Source organism: Coffea arabica, chromosome 2e, assembly GCF_036785885.1.
Source record: "Coffea arabica cultivar ET-39 chromosome 2e, Coffea Arabica ET-39 HiFi, whole genome shotgun sequence".
Lineage (NCBI taxonomy): Eukaryota > Viridiplantae > Streptophyta > Magnoliopsida > Gentianales > Rubiaceae > Coffea > Coffea arabica.
Window position 1 is genome coordinate 7,184,512 of NC_092313.1, and position 14,724 is coordinate 7,199,235.

At 37.3% G+C, this 14,724-nt stretch overlaps 3 protein-coding genes and 1 non-coding gene across 5 annotated transcripts; 3 read left to right on the plus strand and 1 right to left on the minus strand.

Annotated features, from left to right (window-relative positions):
• The first annotated feature begins 395 nt into the window (after positions 1–395).
• On the plus strand, positions 396–513 carry LOC140037419 (U5 spliceosomal RNA). Its single transcript, XR_011841324.1, has one exon. It is a non-coding gene; the product is annotated as a U5 spliceosomal RNA (small nuclear RNA).
• A 2,311-nt stretch (positions 514–2,824) lies between these two features.
• LOC140036598 (ankyrin repeat-containing protein ITN1-like) lies at positions 2,825–6,724 on the plus strand. Its single transcript, XM_072078553.1, has 4 exons — positions 2,825–2,982; positions 3,338–3,853; positions 4,623–5,032; positions 5,469–6,724. Exons 1-4 carry the CDS (start codon positions 2,961–2,963, stop codon positions 6,294–6,296), a joined length of 1,776 nt encoding a protein of 591 aa, XP_071934654.1. The 5' UTR covers positions 2,825–2,960; the 3' UTR covers positions 6,297–6,724.
• A 229-nt stretch (positions 6,725–6,953) lies between these two features.
• LOC113725543 (uncharacterized) lies at positions 6,954–9,478 on the plus strand. 2 transcript variants are annotated; one of them, XM_072078554.1, is made up of 7 exons: positions 6,954–7,411; positions 7,571–7,620; positions 7,858–7,990; positions 8,602–8,708; positions 8,787–8,844; positions 8,995–9,127; positions 9,243–9,478. In XM_072078554.1, the coding sequence occupies exons 1-5, from the start codon at positions 7,198–7,200 to the stop codon at positions 8,829–8,831; spliced, it is 549 nt and encodes a 182-aa protein (XP_071934655.1). In that variant the 5' UTR covers positions 6,954–7,197; the 3' UTR covers positions 8,832–8,844; positions 8,995–9,127; positions 9,243–9,478. The 2 variants fall into 2 exon arrangements, with proteins under 2 accessions (XP_071934655.1, XP_071934656.1); XM_072078555.1 differs by lacking the exon at positions 8,602–8,708 and having other exon boundaries at positions 6,955–7,411.
• Positions 9,479–11,926: 2,448 nt separating this feature from the next.
• LOC113729540 (probable membrane-associated kinase regulator 4) lies at positions 11,927–13,389 on the minus strand. The gene has a single exon (XM_027253824.2). It carries the CDS (start codon positions 13,332–13,334, stop codon positions 12,192–12,194), a length of 1,143 nt encoding a protein of 380 aa, XP_027109625.1. The 5' UTR covers positions 13,335–13,389; the 3' UTR covers positions 11,927–12,191.
• Between the last annotated feature and the right edge of the window lie 1,335 nt (positions 13,390–14,724).

A 14,724-nucleotide genomic window follows, 5' to 3' on the forward strand; every position in this document is an offset into this window, starting at 1 on the left:
ACTTGCTGAAAAAAAGACAAGTTCAGCAAATGCTAAAAGAAAAGTTAGCTAGACCGTGCAAGATGCAGTAGTACAATCCTTAGCCATGTCCCGGGGGAGGTCTTCACAGGAGAAAGTTCTCTACCCGATGAGAAGCCATGACTTTGTGAGCTCACAAGGGTCCATTCGAGTAATTAATGATGTATCGTTTGAGCAGATTTGATACATCTCTGCGGAACAATGTGAGAAGATTTTGACGTTTCTGGGAGGAAGAAGTGTAGTAGAGTCAATTGGCAGGTTAACTGGCTATCTTTTCTTTGCACTTATGTGAAGTCCCACATCGCCAGACTGTTGAAAGTGAAACGAGGTGGGAGGATGATAAAAGGGGCACCCGGGCGAACCCAAACGCTTCATGGAGCCGCGTGATGAGCACAGAGCGAACTATTCTTTCGCCTTTTACTAAAGAATACCGTGTGCTCGTCACAACAAGCGGCATACGCCTATTTTTGGAGGGTGCTTCTACCAAAAAGCCCCTACAAGTTTTAGTGTCAAAAAATTATTGTTTCGGAAATTATATTATACTGTGATTTGTTAATTTCCAATTGCAAAGAATGGGTCGTTGGAATTGAAATTAGTTAGCTAGTGTTGATTTGTAAAAATTTGTTTCTGTTTTATTGAAGGTTCACAAGTACAAAATTCGTTCAATTTAAGAAAGGAATTGTAGGCAATATAAACTAGCTGATAAGGAACAAATATTGCTGTTGCCAAATTCTCCTTAATGAAAAATTGTGAATATGTTCTGCGGGCTCTGAATGAAAAATTCACTCTTATATAATAACCGTTTACTATTTTGACCAAAATATTTTTCATCTATGGTAATTGGGAGTGAGATAACTATAAATCTTTGTATCAGCCATTCGAAAAAAAATACAATTTCTAGGAAATATTTGGCTTTGTAGATTGTGAACCAGAAGTTATTGATGTCACAAAGACCTTCTCCGCGTCTGCATGCTTGCTTTTGCTTTGAAGGGTGATAATATTTGGAGGGGCAACAAGGAGTATTTTTGTAAAAGAAAAATGAGAGCTATGTTTTATAAGGGAATTATATTGAGTCTCATATCTTCGAAAGTAACATTGGTATATAAGTTTAGTGCTTTCATGAACCTATTAATCTTTAAAGATTTTTCTAATAGGTATTACTAAAAATATCTAAATCACACTTTCTGGAATTGTGACACTTTCTAAAATTAACTCTTTTTTTCAACAAAAAAAAAATTAGTACTTCTTAATGAGTGTACAATAGATACATGCATTAGTCAAACTAAATCTTTAATAAGGCGAAACATGAAACAAAGAATAGAAAGTGACTTTATAGGTTTTTCTTTTTTAACTATAAAAAAATAGCATACACCAAAAGAAGAAAAAAGAAATGACATGCTTATGAGAACGGAAAATTCTACCATCCTTTTTGGATATCATATTCATGATTATAATCTAATAAACTCTTATCCTATCATTCAATAATTTCAAGTTTTAAAATCATCCCAGAAGTGTGAATTGATGCGTAACAATACGGTATATGAGAACAAGTAGAAAATAAGAAAAATGTATAGCTCGTTTCACATGTTAAGTTTCATTAATACCCCACTTGGAAAATTAAAAAGAGAGAGAAATTAATTGCCTTATCTTATCAGGTGCTTCCGCAAAACCGCTGCGTCATACAAAAGCATAGACTCCTTTGTGCACTGCATGTGCAAGGCGAAAATAAACCCGGAGAGAGAGAGAGAGAGAGAGAGAGAGAGGTTGAAGCAATCTTCCAATTCTCGAATGCTTGATGGAAATGGTTTAAGCAATGCCTTCAATCCTCAAATGCAGCGCGCCATGACCCAACAAGAGACGGGCACCACGACTTATCACCAATTTCTATGCTCCACTTGGTATCATGACTTCACCTTTATATCCCACGCTACAGGACACGCTTATGCAAATATTCATCTATCATTCCCTAAAGAAAAATCTAAAAAAACAACTAAAATGTACTTCTTGATATGTTGCTCATAGAATTCAATGATTCGAGCAAATGAGTGTGTTTCAACAATTTTGATGACGGGACTGAATTACAATCGGATGAGACGAATGTACTATGCACCTGTATAAATTTAAACTATTTAGAGTGACAAGTCATATGTGGTGGCGAAAGGTGCAATACGCATCTGTATGAATTTAAACCATTTAAAGTTATAAACCACATATAATGACAAGTGATTGGAGATAAGATTTGAATCTTTAACCTCCCATCCTATTAAGTCTTAAAAACTATTGGTGGTTGGTTATGTTTTTTCTTATCCAAATACTCAAACTTCAATTCTAAATTCAAAAACAAAAAATTTTGCATAAAAAGACTAGAGTGACTCTTTTGATTGAGCCACAACTTTAGAGAAAGATTTTACTTCAAACTCGATTTTAAGGGCAACAAAGATTTTTCTTTCTTTCTTTCTTTCTTCTTCTTCCTCTTTTTTTTTTTTTTTTGTGTTTCATAAAATTTAGATGGTAAGGGCAACAAAATTAATGAAATGTGGAAGAAAAGAATTAACAAAAGGAGAAAAGATCATTAAAACTCCAAAATCTCAGCTACTTTGTTTGTTGTTTTTTTTTTCTCTTTTTAAACTGCCATAATGCCTAGTCAAATTCGGGATTGACAATTGAAACAGGGAATCATTCATTTACGCCCAGCCAAAAAAAAAAAAAAAAATTCATGGCATGAATTGCAAATATTTAAGATTGCAGGGGCACCAAATGAAAAGACACTACTGTGTCTGAGCCTAACTAGTGAGGACTTTTCTTCCCACCTTCCTCTAATCTGTCTTTTAGTTCGTTTTCCCATTTTCGTCGACGCTACCTTCACACTTTATTTTCTGCAGAACTTCAACAAATCTCAGACTCCAATCATTCCAATCCACTGCTCTTCCTCCTGGTCAATCATGGCTTCCCCGGTGGAAAAAGGTACCGATTTCTTTCTCTACTTCTATACTGTCTAGCTCTTATTCTGCGTCATCTACTTGAGCAGCAAATCATGACCCTTATTTACGCTCTTCTCCTTTATATTTTCTGGACTGTGTTGTACAAGTTATTATAATTTTGTTTTCTGTGGAGTTTAGAGGTATAGCTTAACAATAAAAATCAAGGCCCAGAACCAAAGAAAGAAAAAAAAGGAAAGAAAATTAAGCATATACTATGATCAGAAATTATGAAGAAAATAGGGGAAAGTTGGAAACTTTATCTTTTCTTTTCGAGATTCTTTCTGGGTTTTTTTTTGAGTTTTATCTTAATATATTGATTTAAATACTGAATTATGTAGGAGGAGATAGAGACATAGAAAAGGGGTTGATTACTCCAACATATAGCCAAAACCCTTTAGCTGAGCTGTCATTATCACCGTCTCCGACTCCATCGCTGTCGCCTTCCTCTGCCACAGCACCGGCTCTGGTGCTATCTAATTCTGGGAAGAGAATAGACCAAGCTGGGAAGAAGAAGTATGTGAAGCAGGTGACTGGCCGGCATAATGATACTGAACTGCATTTGGCAGCTCAAAGAGGGGATCTTGTAGCGGTAAAGCAGATACTTGATGATATTGATACTCAGATGGTGGGGACTTTGAGTGGAGTAGACTTTGATCAAGAGGTTGCGGAGATCAGGGCATCGGTGGTGAATGATGTGAATGAGTTGGGGGAAACTGCACTGTACACTGCTGCTGATAGAGGGCACCTTGATGTGGTGAAAGAGTTATTGAAGTATTCCAATAAAGAAACACTCACGAAGAAGAATAGATCGGGTTTTGATCCTTTGCATATTGCTGCAAGTCAGGGACACCATGGTAATGTTTTGGCTTTTGTTGACCACTCAATTTGCTCATATGTTTAAATCATTGCTGAGTTTAGAGGGTAAATTTTAATTGCGGCTTCTATTGTTGGCAATAAGGATAAAACTTAGTCTTATTGAGGAGATCAGAAAATAGGTTATCTGGAGTTGCGTCTCTTTTTCTAATTACATTATTTGAGAATTGCTTATTTATGTTATGTGACATTTTACATCTACAGAATTTGATTAGATGACTTGAGCTGTCTATTTTAGACATTGAGGGCTTTATCATGAATGCAACTCCTCGGAGGCATAATTCTTGTGGAGAGTAGTTGTTCTTTAGCTTAACTAGTCTGTTTTCCTTACATAATTATAGGGTAACTGGTACAGTATTACCTTAGATGACCTTATAATCTTTTAGACAAGGAAATTAGTATATATTCACATGTATGTCCTAGTATGCTATCTGCAAAAAACTTACAAATGAACGGTATCTATTAGGGTTGATGAGTAGGCCTGAGCATATTCTTGTCCTCTCCAGTAGTTTATCATGTTTGAAGTGTAGGACTGAGGATCTTCTTTTCAACCATTCATTGTCATTGAATTTAGAATAGCATAGTCTTGTCTATGTTCCTCAATCTTAAAGTTGTGTTGGTAGATTTCTGGTGGAATACTTTATGATGTGGACTTGCTAGATTTATACAAAAAGTTTAAATAGGTTTCATATTCTTAAGTTTTTTGAATCCTAATGGTTGTTGCTGACTGTTATACTTAACTATTTGCAGCCATTGTTCAAGGGCTGCTAGACCATGACCCTGGGCTTAGCGAAACAGTTGGCACTTCAAATGCCACCCCTCTTATAACTGCAGCTACAAGAGGACATATAGCTGTGGTCAATGAGTTACTGTCAAAGGATTGTAGTTTACTAGATATTTCTAAATCTAATGGGAAAAATGCATTACACCTCGCTGCCAGGCAGGGGCATGTGGAGATTGTTAAGGCATTGCTTGACAAAGATCATCAACTGGCAAGAAGGACAGACAAGAAGGGGCAGACCGCATTGCACATGGCTGTGAAAGGGGTTAACTGTGAGGTCGTCAGACTGTTGCTTGATGCTGATGCTGCAATTGTCATGCTGCCTGATAAATTTGGAAACACTGCTTTACATGTTGCTACTCGGAAAAAAAGAGCTGAGGTACAGTACAATTGTGTGCCCCATTCCAGAATTGGTTATGCTTATGTTAGCACTCAACCAGTAGGAGCATTTTTTTATCTATCTATTTCATATTTGTGCTAATAGACATGTAGTGTACTGTCCTTCCTGGGTGCTTGTGGTGGATCTTTTGAACCTCCGTATGTCCTCAGCTGCTCACAAGGAAGTTTAGTGATTTACTTAAATATCTATAACTTGGTGTTTTCCCGATAATCATTAATCTAAACTATCTTTAAGCATTTCTGAAACACCACATATAAGGTTTTTCTTCAGTAGTTACTCAGATTTGGTGCTACAGTGTTTTCTAGTAGCTTTGTGGCATTTGGTGCCTTTTCCGCTTGGAACATGTCCTCCAACACATGATGGTTTTGCGGGCAAGAAATGTCTTTATTAAATCTCGATTTATTTTTGTCTGCAGATAGTGAATGAGTTGATTCAGCTGCCTGATACAAATGTGAATGCCCTTACTAGAGATCACAAGACTGCTCTAGATATTGCTGAAGGTCTTCCACTGTCTGAAGAATCCACGTTTATAAAAGAGTGCCTTTATCGTGCAGGTGCTGTTAAAGCTAATGAATTGAACCAACCCAGAGATGAGTTGAGGAAAACCGTGACCCAAATCAAGAAAGATGTCCACACCCAACTGGAACAGACTAAGAGGACAAATAAAAATGTCCATGGAATTGCTAAGGAGCTTAGAAAACTCCATCGAGAAGGAATAAACAATGCCACGAACTCAGTTACGGTGGTGGCTGTGCTTTTTGCAACCGTTGCCTTTGCAGCTATCTTTACTGTGCCTGGTGGAGATTCAGACAGTGGGATGGCTGTTGTAGTGAGCCGAGCTTCATTCAAAATCTTTTTCATCTTTAACGCCATCGCGCTCTTTACTTCTCTTGCTGTCGTCGTAGTTCAAATTACCTTGGTGAGAGGTGAGACAAAGGCAGAAAGAAAGGTCGTGGAGGTGATCAACAAGCTGATGTGGTTGGCCTCTGTTTGTACTTCAGTGGCATTTATTGCATCGTCTTACATAGTGGTTGGTCGGAAATACGAATGGGCTGCAATTTTAGTTACGGTTGTGGGGGGACTTATAATGGCTGGAGTTCTTGGAACCATGACATATTATGTGGTCAAGTCAAAGCGGAGCAGATCAATGAGAAAGAAAGAGAAGAGTGCCAGGAGTGGCTCTAATTCATGGTACCCCTCCGAGTTTTCCAACTCAGATATCGATCGGATTTTTGCCCTGTGATATGAGAAGATGTAATCTAGAGAAAATAATCACTGGGCTGGTCGGGAAAATGGTGCTAAAAGAATAAAAGGGAGACTATGAAGAGTTTTGAGCAAGGAGGAGGTTCTCGGTCTCTTCAGGTCTCCAGGCCTGTCCATTAGCCACCAGAGGAAATGGTAGAAGGGCTGGAATTCTGCTGCTCCAGTTTCTGGTTGCTAATGATGTATCATCCTCCGATGCTTATATCTTTGTTCCCGAGAATTATGTAACGGGAAGTCTTATCATGTAAGAAATTTAATGCGGAGGAGAGCAGACAAATTATACCATGTCTTGTGTCTCTCTCTCTCTCCGCCAGATCGTCATCATCATCATCATCTTCTTCTTTGACATAAAAGTTTATTGCAATGGGTGCTTGAGCCATGCGTTAATCAAGAAATTGGAATTCCCAACTCTGCATGTGTTGATTTTGAATCAAGGGCCTCTACGATTGTTGGTGGTAATTATATCATACAAATGATATAACAAATGAGAGAAATTTTAACACAATTTTTTGAATAAATTTTAACAAGTGAGAGAAATTTTGTTGTACTTTTATCTATGATTTTGTTGATGTCTATATTTTATTATTTTGGCTGGCGTGTACATTTATTTTATCAGCTGAATAGCTATTGGCAATTGTAGAGGCACTTGATCCGTTGGATTCACTTCTGGATTATTTCCAAGTACTATGTGAGAAAGTTTAATTCCACCAAATTTCCCATTTCCTATTTTCCCAAAAGAAAGAAAAAGGCAAATCCAATTCCTCATTTCCTCAATAATAAAAAAACATTTCCCATCTCCCAAACGATGTCGTAAACTTGATCCCTTTACAGGCACAGAAAAGTGGTTTGCTGGGTTTTGTTCCCCCAAATTTTGCGATAGGATGGTAAGAATTCACGTGAAGCATGGCTGCCGGCGGGCTGTGAATGGCGCGGACGGTGAACTGGAGTTCCTATACGACTGCGAAACCTCTTCAACAATCCAGCACATCACCCAAGACATTACGGAGATAGCAAACTTCCAACTCCAAATTCGACAACTGGGCTATCAGCTCCTCCCTCCCGTCGCTGCTCTCCTCCACACCCACCGCCCACAAGGTTTCTTAAACCACGAAAACAACAACACTCTTGCTCCTTTTCTTCTTACCTTTTTGGGTTGCTTTCTGGGCTCTCATCTTTCTCCTTATTTTTAGATGTCTTTATTCTTTGAATTACCGGTGTTGCTGTAATGATAATAATTCAACTTTAATGCTGCAGTGATAGCACTTCACAGAGCTCTCTCTGAAGCTACTTCCTACGCTTCCAAGGTCTCTCTTCTTTTCTTTTTATCTTTTTTTTCCCCTCCTCCTCTTCCTGTATACTATAAGTTTTTTTTTTTTTTTTTTTTGGGAGGGGGATGGGGAGGGAAGGGTCTAAAGATTCAATTTTGAATTCTCCTATTTTTTGTGAGTTTTTTTTTTTTTGTTATATAAGTATAATATTGACATGATATGACGTTCTGGATTGATCATGGTGATAATGTGTCTGTTTGACTTTGATTGCAGGAGCAAGTTGTACATGGCAAGCCATTGTCAATTCTTGTGTTAAGAGATCACATAAGAATCATAGAAACTGAGTTCGTGGTAAATTATAAGCTATTGAATTTTCAAGACAGCAATTTCGAACAACTGCTTTCAGGTACTGAAATTTGGAGTTACTGCAGGGAGCTGCTAGTTTGTTTAATCTCGGATTCTTCTATTTGACATATAGTATGAGAGAAATCTTGGTTCTAATGCTTGTTTGATTTTTGTATTTTCCACAAGGGTAATGGTCTGTGTGTGTGTGTGTGTTTTTTTTTTAAGTTCAAAACTGTGGGAATAGTGTGCTTGGGCCTCCTGTTTTTTGATGCCAACACATTCATCTGATCACATAACCCTTTTGTCATCTTTGTATCTTACTTTCGAGAGAAATGCATTGTTCCTTGTGCTTTGCAAATTACACACATATAGTATTCTGCTGATTTGGTTGTTCCGTGGTGTTTAATACAACGCTGGAAGGTGTATGTGTGTGAGTGTTAACTTATTCTTCTTTTGATGTTTATTCATCTAAAATCAAAATGTAATGAAAATTTCATTTTGTCTAGTGTGCAACTATGCATTCGTATCGATTTATTGTGCGGTCAAAAGATGCATCACCCTGTTTATTAGTCATGTACATCAGTTGCTTCTTTTTTGTACTGATTACTTGTTTGAAATATTATTATGTTAAACATATCTAATACTAAGGGGGGAAAAATGTGGATGTTTTAGACTTGGAGCTTCTTCAAGAAGCCACAGTTCAGCTTTTGTGGGCTGGGAAAGAGTTGATGAAAGGGAAAACTTTACGTGATTATATTGGGAAAAATGAGAAAACAAAGGTATATAATTTCATTGTTATCTGGCCCATTGCCCTAATACTTTTGAACTCTTTGTGAACTTTACTGTGTTGGTGGCAGATCATGCTCAGGTTGCAGTCACAAGTCTCAAATCCTGCCTGTTAGTCCAGCAGTGGCAGTAATTTCACTTTAACTTCTCTTTCATTTTGCCCATTTTGTGTGTGTGCTTTTTTCTTTTTTTTTTTTACATGAGTATTATACAGTTGTCAACCCCTCCTAATTGCACAAATTTGTCACTCCTTTTCATCCTTTTGTCTGGTAAATCAAGAGTTGGATCTGCCAAGTGAGTTGGGCTCCTTGAATTCTGAGACTGGAATTTTGAAACATGTGGCGTTGCCCTCTCTTAATGAGCATCTTAGTCTACCTCAGTGAAGGCCAATTTATTGATTTTGCAGACTCAGGCACGTCTACAAATAATCTATGCAGTACACTTGCCTTCTGTTACATTTTATTCTTTTCTAAAATGGTTGATAACTTTGGGAATACTGATGTTTGCCTCTATGTGATATTGGATAGTGATGCATAGAGCTGAAGAAACTGTCCCTGGTATTTTGGAGGAAAAGAGCTACTGATCTTTCCTTGGTGATGAAGATTCTCTTGTTCAATTTTTAAATAAGAACTATGTAACTACTTTTCTTTTAAGCTTCTGTAAAGCTTAATTTTTTCTAGTCCAGTTGTTCAGAAATTTTAGATGTATTCAAGAATGCATTTCAATTTAAATGAGTCTCTTATGAGAAGTATCCTTGCAGCTTCGTCCTTGCTCACTGCTTGGTTCTAATCTCTCCTTTTATCCTTCATGCCTACTGTCTTGATCTTCTGACATCACTGCATAAACAGAACCAGAAGAATTCTTTTATTATTTCTACCAAAGTGGAGATATGCATTTCTATGGTTTTGCCTTTGAAACAATAGAAGTACCTAGGCCAAGACTAAGTTTGAAAGTTGGTCTTTACATCATACCTAATAAAGTTACTGAACCCTGCACCAAAACGTTTACTATATGTTTTCCCTAAAATAACAGAAGAAGTTCCTGGCAGTGCAGATGGAAAATAAGATCTTTTACAGAACAAGCTGAGAATGCTAGCCTGGAATTTTGTTGAACCTAAACGACCAGATCAAGTTTCTTAGAGCTTGAATCCTGAACTACAGCTATTTCCTTGGCTAAGTTCTTGTAAGTTATAAATCGACCAAATTAAATCCTCAATTCAACGTGGAACAAAATGCATGATGTTATTGGAGAGCTTCTTTCTAAATTATCTGTCACAGTGTCCCCAAGCTTCATCTACATAATCATAATGGTTTGGTCAGTAATATTGATTATTTCTACTCTAGATTTCTTCTTGCTATCCAAAAAGTGGGATTAGCCACTACCAGCTTTAAGAAACTGCACGATCTGTTGATTTTCTCAATAATTAGACTTGGCAAAGCGCATGGCCTCTTGCAAAGCAGAAGGGTAGTTTTCATGTTTAGTTCATACGTCCATTTGCTGTTACCAAGGGACTTTCTTCCAACCCCATCCACTGTTTGTAGAGACTTTCTTCCAAACCCATTTACAGTACAAAAAAGAAAAGATGATGTAGGAATGGGACTAAAACAACTTTAATATTGTGCCTTTTCTTCTTTTAGTTTTTAGACATTCCCTGAAGTCTGGTGGGGGGAAGAATTTCTTGTTATATGGGTGCTCAACATCATCAAATGGTCTTTTCAGGAGTCCTTGCTTGTTCATAATCATGCCAAAAATCTGGCTGACATGTTTACTTAGATTAAGGTTTGGTGCACCCACCTGTTAAAAGAAAAGATGGTAAAAGAACCACTGAAAGGCTGTTTGTCTGCATTGGTGGATTTACTCCTTACTTTATGTTATCTAGTTTGAAATCATTTGCTTTAAAATTTAGTCTATATTGACATGTTTTAGTTGCCAATACTTTAGATATGCCCGAGCAACAGATGTTAGTGTTTGCAATCATAGTCATGATTATTTGTAGTTCACTTTTATCAGAGGCAAAGTACGGTATTTGGTTTTGCCTAAACAGCCATATTTAACATGCCATAGTGTCTTCCGAGCAAGGGTTCTACTATGCTGTTTAGCACCTTTGTAGTACTTCATGTCAGATGATATAGAAATTATCCTTTTGAATATGGAAATGGTTTACTTTTTTTATTTTTTTTTTCTTGAAAGGACAGTCCTAGGTATAGTCTGTGATTTAATAATAAAGTTTTGAGCTGAGTGGAGTTTGTCCATTTGCAAATTGCAAATATTTGTCCCGGGATGGTCCATACTCCTTGAACGACGCTTAATTTGGACAGGTGCTTCTGTCCTGTTTACCTTTATGGTTATGTTTCATTAACGTTACATTAACACATTCTTTAAGGAAAGCAAAATCATAAGTTTGTATCAAATATCTAAGACTGGATGGTGACACTTCCCAATCCTTGGCCTGAAATTTTAGGGCCAGCGATGAAAGATCGTAAGTAGGAAATAACTTGAATTGTTGGGACTCCTTTATTTTGCATTTAAGCCGCCACATTGGCATGTAAGTATGAATTTTGAGGAGGAGGAGTCGGTTTACAAAACATTTTTCCCCTTTGCAAGTTGCAACAACAGGGTCTTTTTTGTAGTGAATCGTTCTAAATCAGATCGTTTGCTTGCTCCTTGCTCCGGTCAAGGATTATTTCATGGTTTATATCTTAACATAACACTAATTATGCTAGACCTTCTTTGGTCACCCTAGTCATTGATGAATGAAAAGGGAAACCAAAAGGCTTCCACCCCCCCCCCCCTTTTTATCTGCCAATGGAAGACGACTTCTTGGCCGTCTAGATTCTTATGCTTTGGCACGGAATCTCTTTGAATTCAATGAACGACTGACTCACCACCATTTGCTAAAATTGCATGGTTTAAGCTAAAGTGCTCTCACTAAACCTTTAAATGAGTAACTAGGGAATGCATATTCAGTGAGGCGGTCAAAAGCTTTGCTTTCTTTGCCATACTGCCAAAAGTAGCTCCTTGGCAAAAAAATTAAGCTCATGCTCTGAATTGAGTCCAACACTGGCTTGTAGTTGAAGTTGTACTTTCAATCGCCAAAAGATTGATGAGTGCTGGCCGCACGTGGATCCAAGGTGTAAAGCATTTACCTGTAAAATTAACTATTGTTTCTCTAATACCAATTGCAGTTAGTGTAAAAATGAATCTCCTCCACTTAGTCATAGCTAGAAGTTTCTGCTCGTACTTCTTGCTAATAATTGTAATAATTGTGTTCGACAAAGAGAGGCTTCAATACGTCATTATTAGTTTTCAAACTCTCACTTCTGCAACAAAGGACTCACATTGCATAATTCTGAATCCTGTACAGAACTACATAATGAGCATTGCACAGAATTATGATATGAAAAGTTGGAAATAAAAAAGAGAAATCAAATCATAACCCAATCAAAATTTGTCTCCCCTACTACTCCTCCACGTCTTTAACCCCTGCAAAGCCCTGGCCTTTGATCTTCATAAATAACTCTTGCAGAGGATAAGGAACAGAAACCAAGGTCACTTACAGTCTTTCTTGAGTTGAAAAGCTGCTGAGAACTTTTACAGTGAGCAATTGCTGCTTGTATTGGATTCTCAAGGTCTGAGTTCACGCTGTTACTTCTCTTGAAAAATTGCAGCTCTTGGAATCCATTGGAGTTTGTTGAACTTGAAGCTGAAGAAGAACCGGATGAAGATAATGAAGATGAAGATCTAGTCATCGATATCCTTTTGATCGCCCCTGAAAATGACCTCCGATGTCTACCTCTGCCCCCAACCCCATTCTCATCAAAGTTTGCTTTGTCAAAATTCTTGATCACAGAAGAAGATGCACTCACTTTCTTTCCGCCATTCTGAATTTGTCCGAAAGGGGCTTTCTTTGCGACCTTTACGTACTTGTTTATGCATTCATTGGCCTTGAGCACTGATCCTGATCCATCAACGACATGATTTCTTGGGGCTGCTGCGCAGGTCTCGTTTGAGCAAGCAGATTTACTGAACAAGGACTTGAGATAAGTCCTTGAAGCCTTCAGCTTGGAACCAAGTGAGTACTGTTTGATCAACTTAAGCTTCTTGGTCCAAGACCTTTTAGGGTTTTGATCACCTACAAAACTGCTTGCTTCTGTTGAATACTCGATCAAGTACTCCTCTGGATTAAGTTCTCTACTTACTTGGCAGGACTCTGATGGTGAGATGTTACAAGATTCAAAGGGAGTATTGTTGGCTGTTGGGGTGTTGTAGGCGTTGGTGAATAATGGTGTACTAAAAGACTCTTCAAAACAAGCATCTTCTAAAATGCTATCATAACTATTGATGTTAGCATTTTGCAACAGTTTCTCGACCATTTGTAAACGTGGTGGAAGGTGAAGAGGGAGGAGTTTGCCTTTGTAGAAGAGTTCATCAGCCGGTGAAGGCGCGGCGTCTCTCTCGGAGGAGCTAGACATTTGGAACTCAAATTCTCTGGCATGTGAAGAAGAAGAAGAAGAGGTACTTTTGGAGTAGTGGTGGCTGAAGATGGCTGATTGTGAGCCTACTTCCATGTAAATGAAGTCTTCTTCTGCATGATCACAGGAATGGCGTTTTGCATCCATTTCAACAGTGTGTTATATGTCTAGTTTATTTTGAAGTTGAGCTTTGAGAAGGGAATGGAAGACATGACAACTTACTACTCTTTTAAAGCCAAGGGCCATGAAAAGACATGACAACTTACTACTCTTTTCTTGTAAATTCTTTACAAGAATCTATGATTGAAAGCATAATGGGGTAGCTAGTCTTGTTATTTCATGCCTTAACCTGTGTGTGCCTAATTGTATCTTTATTTTTATTTTTTTTAACCAGCATTTTACAAGGTTATTTTCCACTAACCTCCTTGTTTTAATATTGTCTTGTCGGATTTCTACCTTTCTTCTTCTTTTTCAAAAGCAAAAAATGAGAAGAAAGCGGAGTTGATGATGAACTAGTTTAATGGCTTATCAAATGATTTATGAGTAATCATAATTTGGCTCTTCTTTTTTTTTTTTTCCTTTTACAAGTTAATCACTCGGTTGATGTTGACATCATAAAATAATCTTGAACCTTATGCGGTTGACTTTTTCCCTTTTTCTTTTTTGACATTAATCACAGAAAACATATACTAAATAATCGTGACTTAAACATTAAGCATAGGGATTAAACTCATGAATTATATATATTAATATGTTACAATCCGAATAATAGTGGCTTCCAGCAGAGATGTTTTAAATCATTACAATTTCATTATTATTTTCCGTAACTAACTGCTTCATTTGTGAACTAATTATATATATATAAAAAAAAAGACTCCTCTCGCAACCAAATGTTTTGTAATGGTTCGGACTAATTACTTGACAAGCTTAGCAGTTGATCTTTGATCGAAAAAACATCACCAATTGGGCAATTAAATACCCTACAATCTTATTTGATTTGTAGTATTTAACACGAAATTAGTAGATTCTACAATCCCACACTATATGGTGCATTTTCGTTAGGCAGTGAAAAAAATTTCTCATCTCTCAACCTTCACTGGTTTTGCAATTTTCTACCCGGGCGAAATAATTAGTGCTAGGCTTTGGTGCGGAGATTGAGCTCGTGCGGCTGTAGAAAAGGACAAATACAGTTAATAACGTTAAAGCTTTGAAAAATATAAAAATCACTTGAGATTATGAATCACTTTTGGCTTTGCTTAGGACCATCCACTGCTTCTACTGGATTCCTGGGTTTTTTGCCCACTTTTTCGAACTTTGTTTTCTTGTCCCTAAAGGGGTAGTCGGCCATTCCTCAAGAATTTTAATTGGCTTGTATTCTAATAAATTGATTAACTTGCTCTACTTTTATATATTCTTTTATGTTCATATGAAGACACGAATGCATAAAGAAACAGAGCAGATTGTTGACATTAACACTAATTAACAAAAGCACATGATCCGACACTTGATGGTGGAGAGAGATGCCTGCTGAGCTCGA

Coding starts and splice junctions, on each gene's coding strand:
- LOC113725543 (XM_072078554.1), top strand. CDS start 7,198: ATGGTAAGAATTCACGTGAAGCATGGCTGCCGGCGGGCTGTGAATGGC. Junction 7,621..7,857: donor CTACTTCCTACGCTTCCAAG/GTCTCTCTTCTT, acceptor CTTTGATTGCAG/GAGCAAGTTGTACATGGCAA. Junction 7,991..8,601: donor TTTCGAACAACTGCTTTCAG/GTACTGAAATTT, acceptor TGGATGTTTTAG/ACTTGGAGCTTCTTCAAGAA.
- LOC140036598 (XM_072078553.1), top strand. CDS start 2,961: ATGGCTTCCCCGGTGGAAAAAG. Junction 2,983..3,337: donor GGCTTCCCCGGTGGAAAAAG/GTACCGATTTCT, acceptor TGAATTATGTAG/GAGGAGATAGAGACATAGAA. Junction 5,033..5,468: donor CTCGGAAAAAAAGAGCTGAG/GTACAGTACAAT, acceptor TTTTGTCTGCAG/ATAGTGAATGAGTTGATTCA.
- LOC113729540 (XM_027253824.2), bottom strand. CDS start 13,334: ATGGATGCAAAACGCCATTCCTGTGATCATGCAGAAGAAGACTTCATT.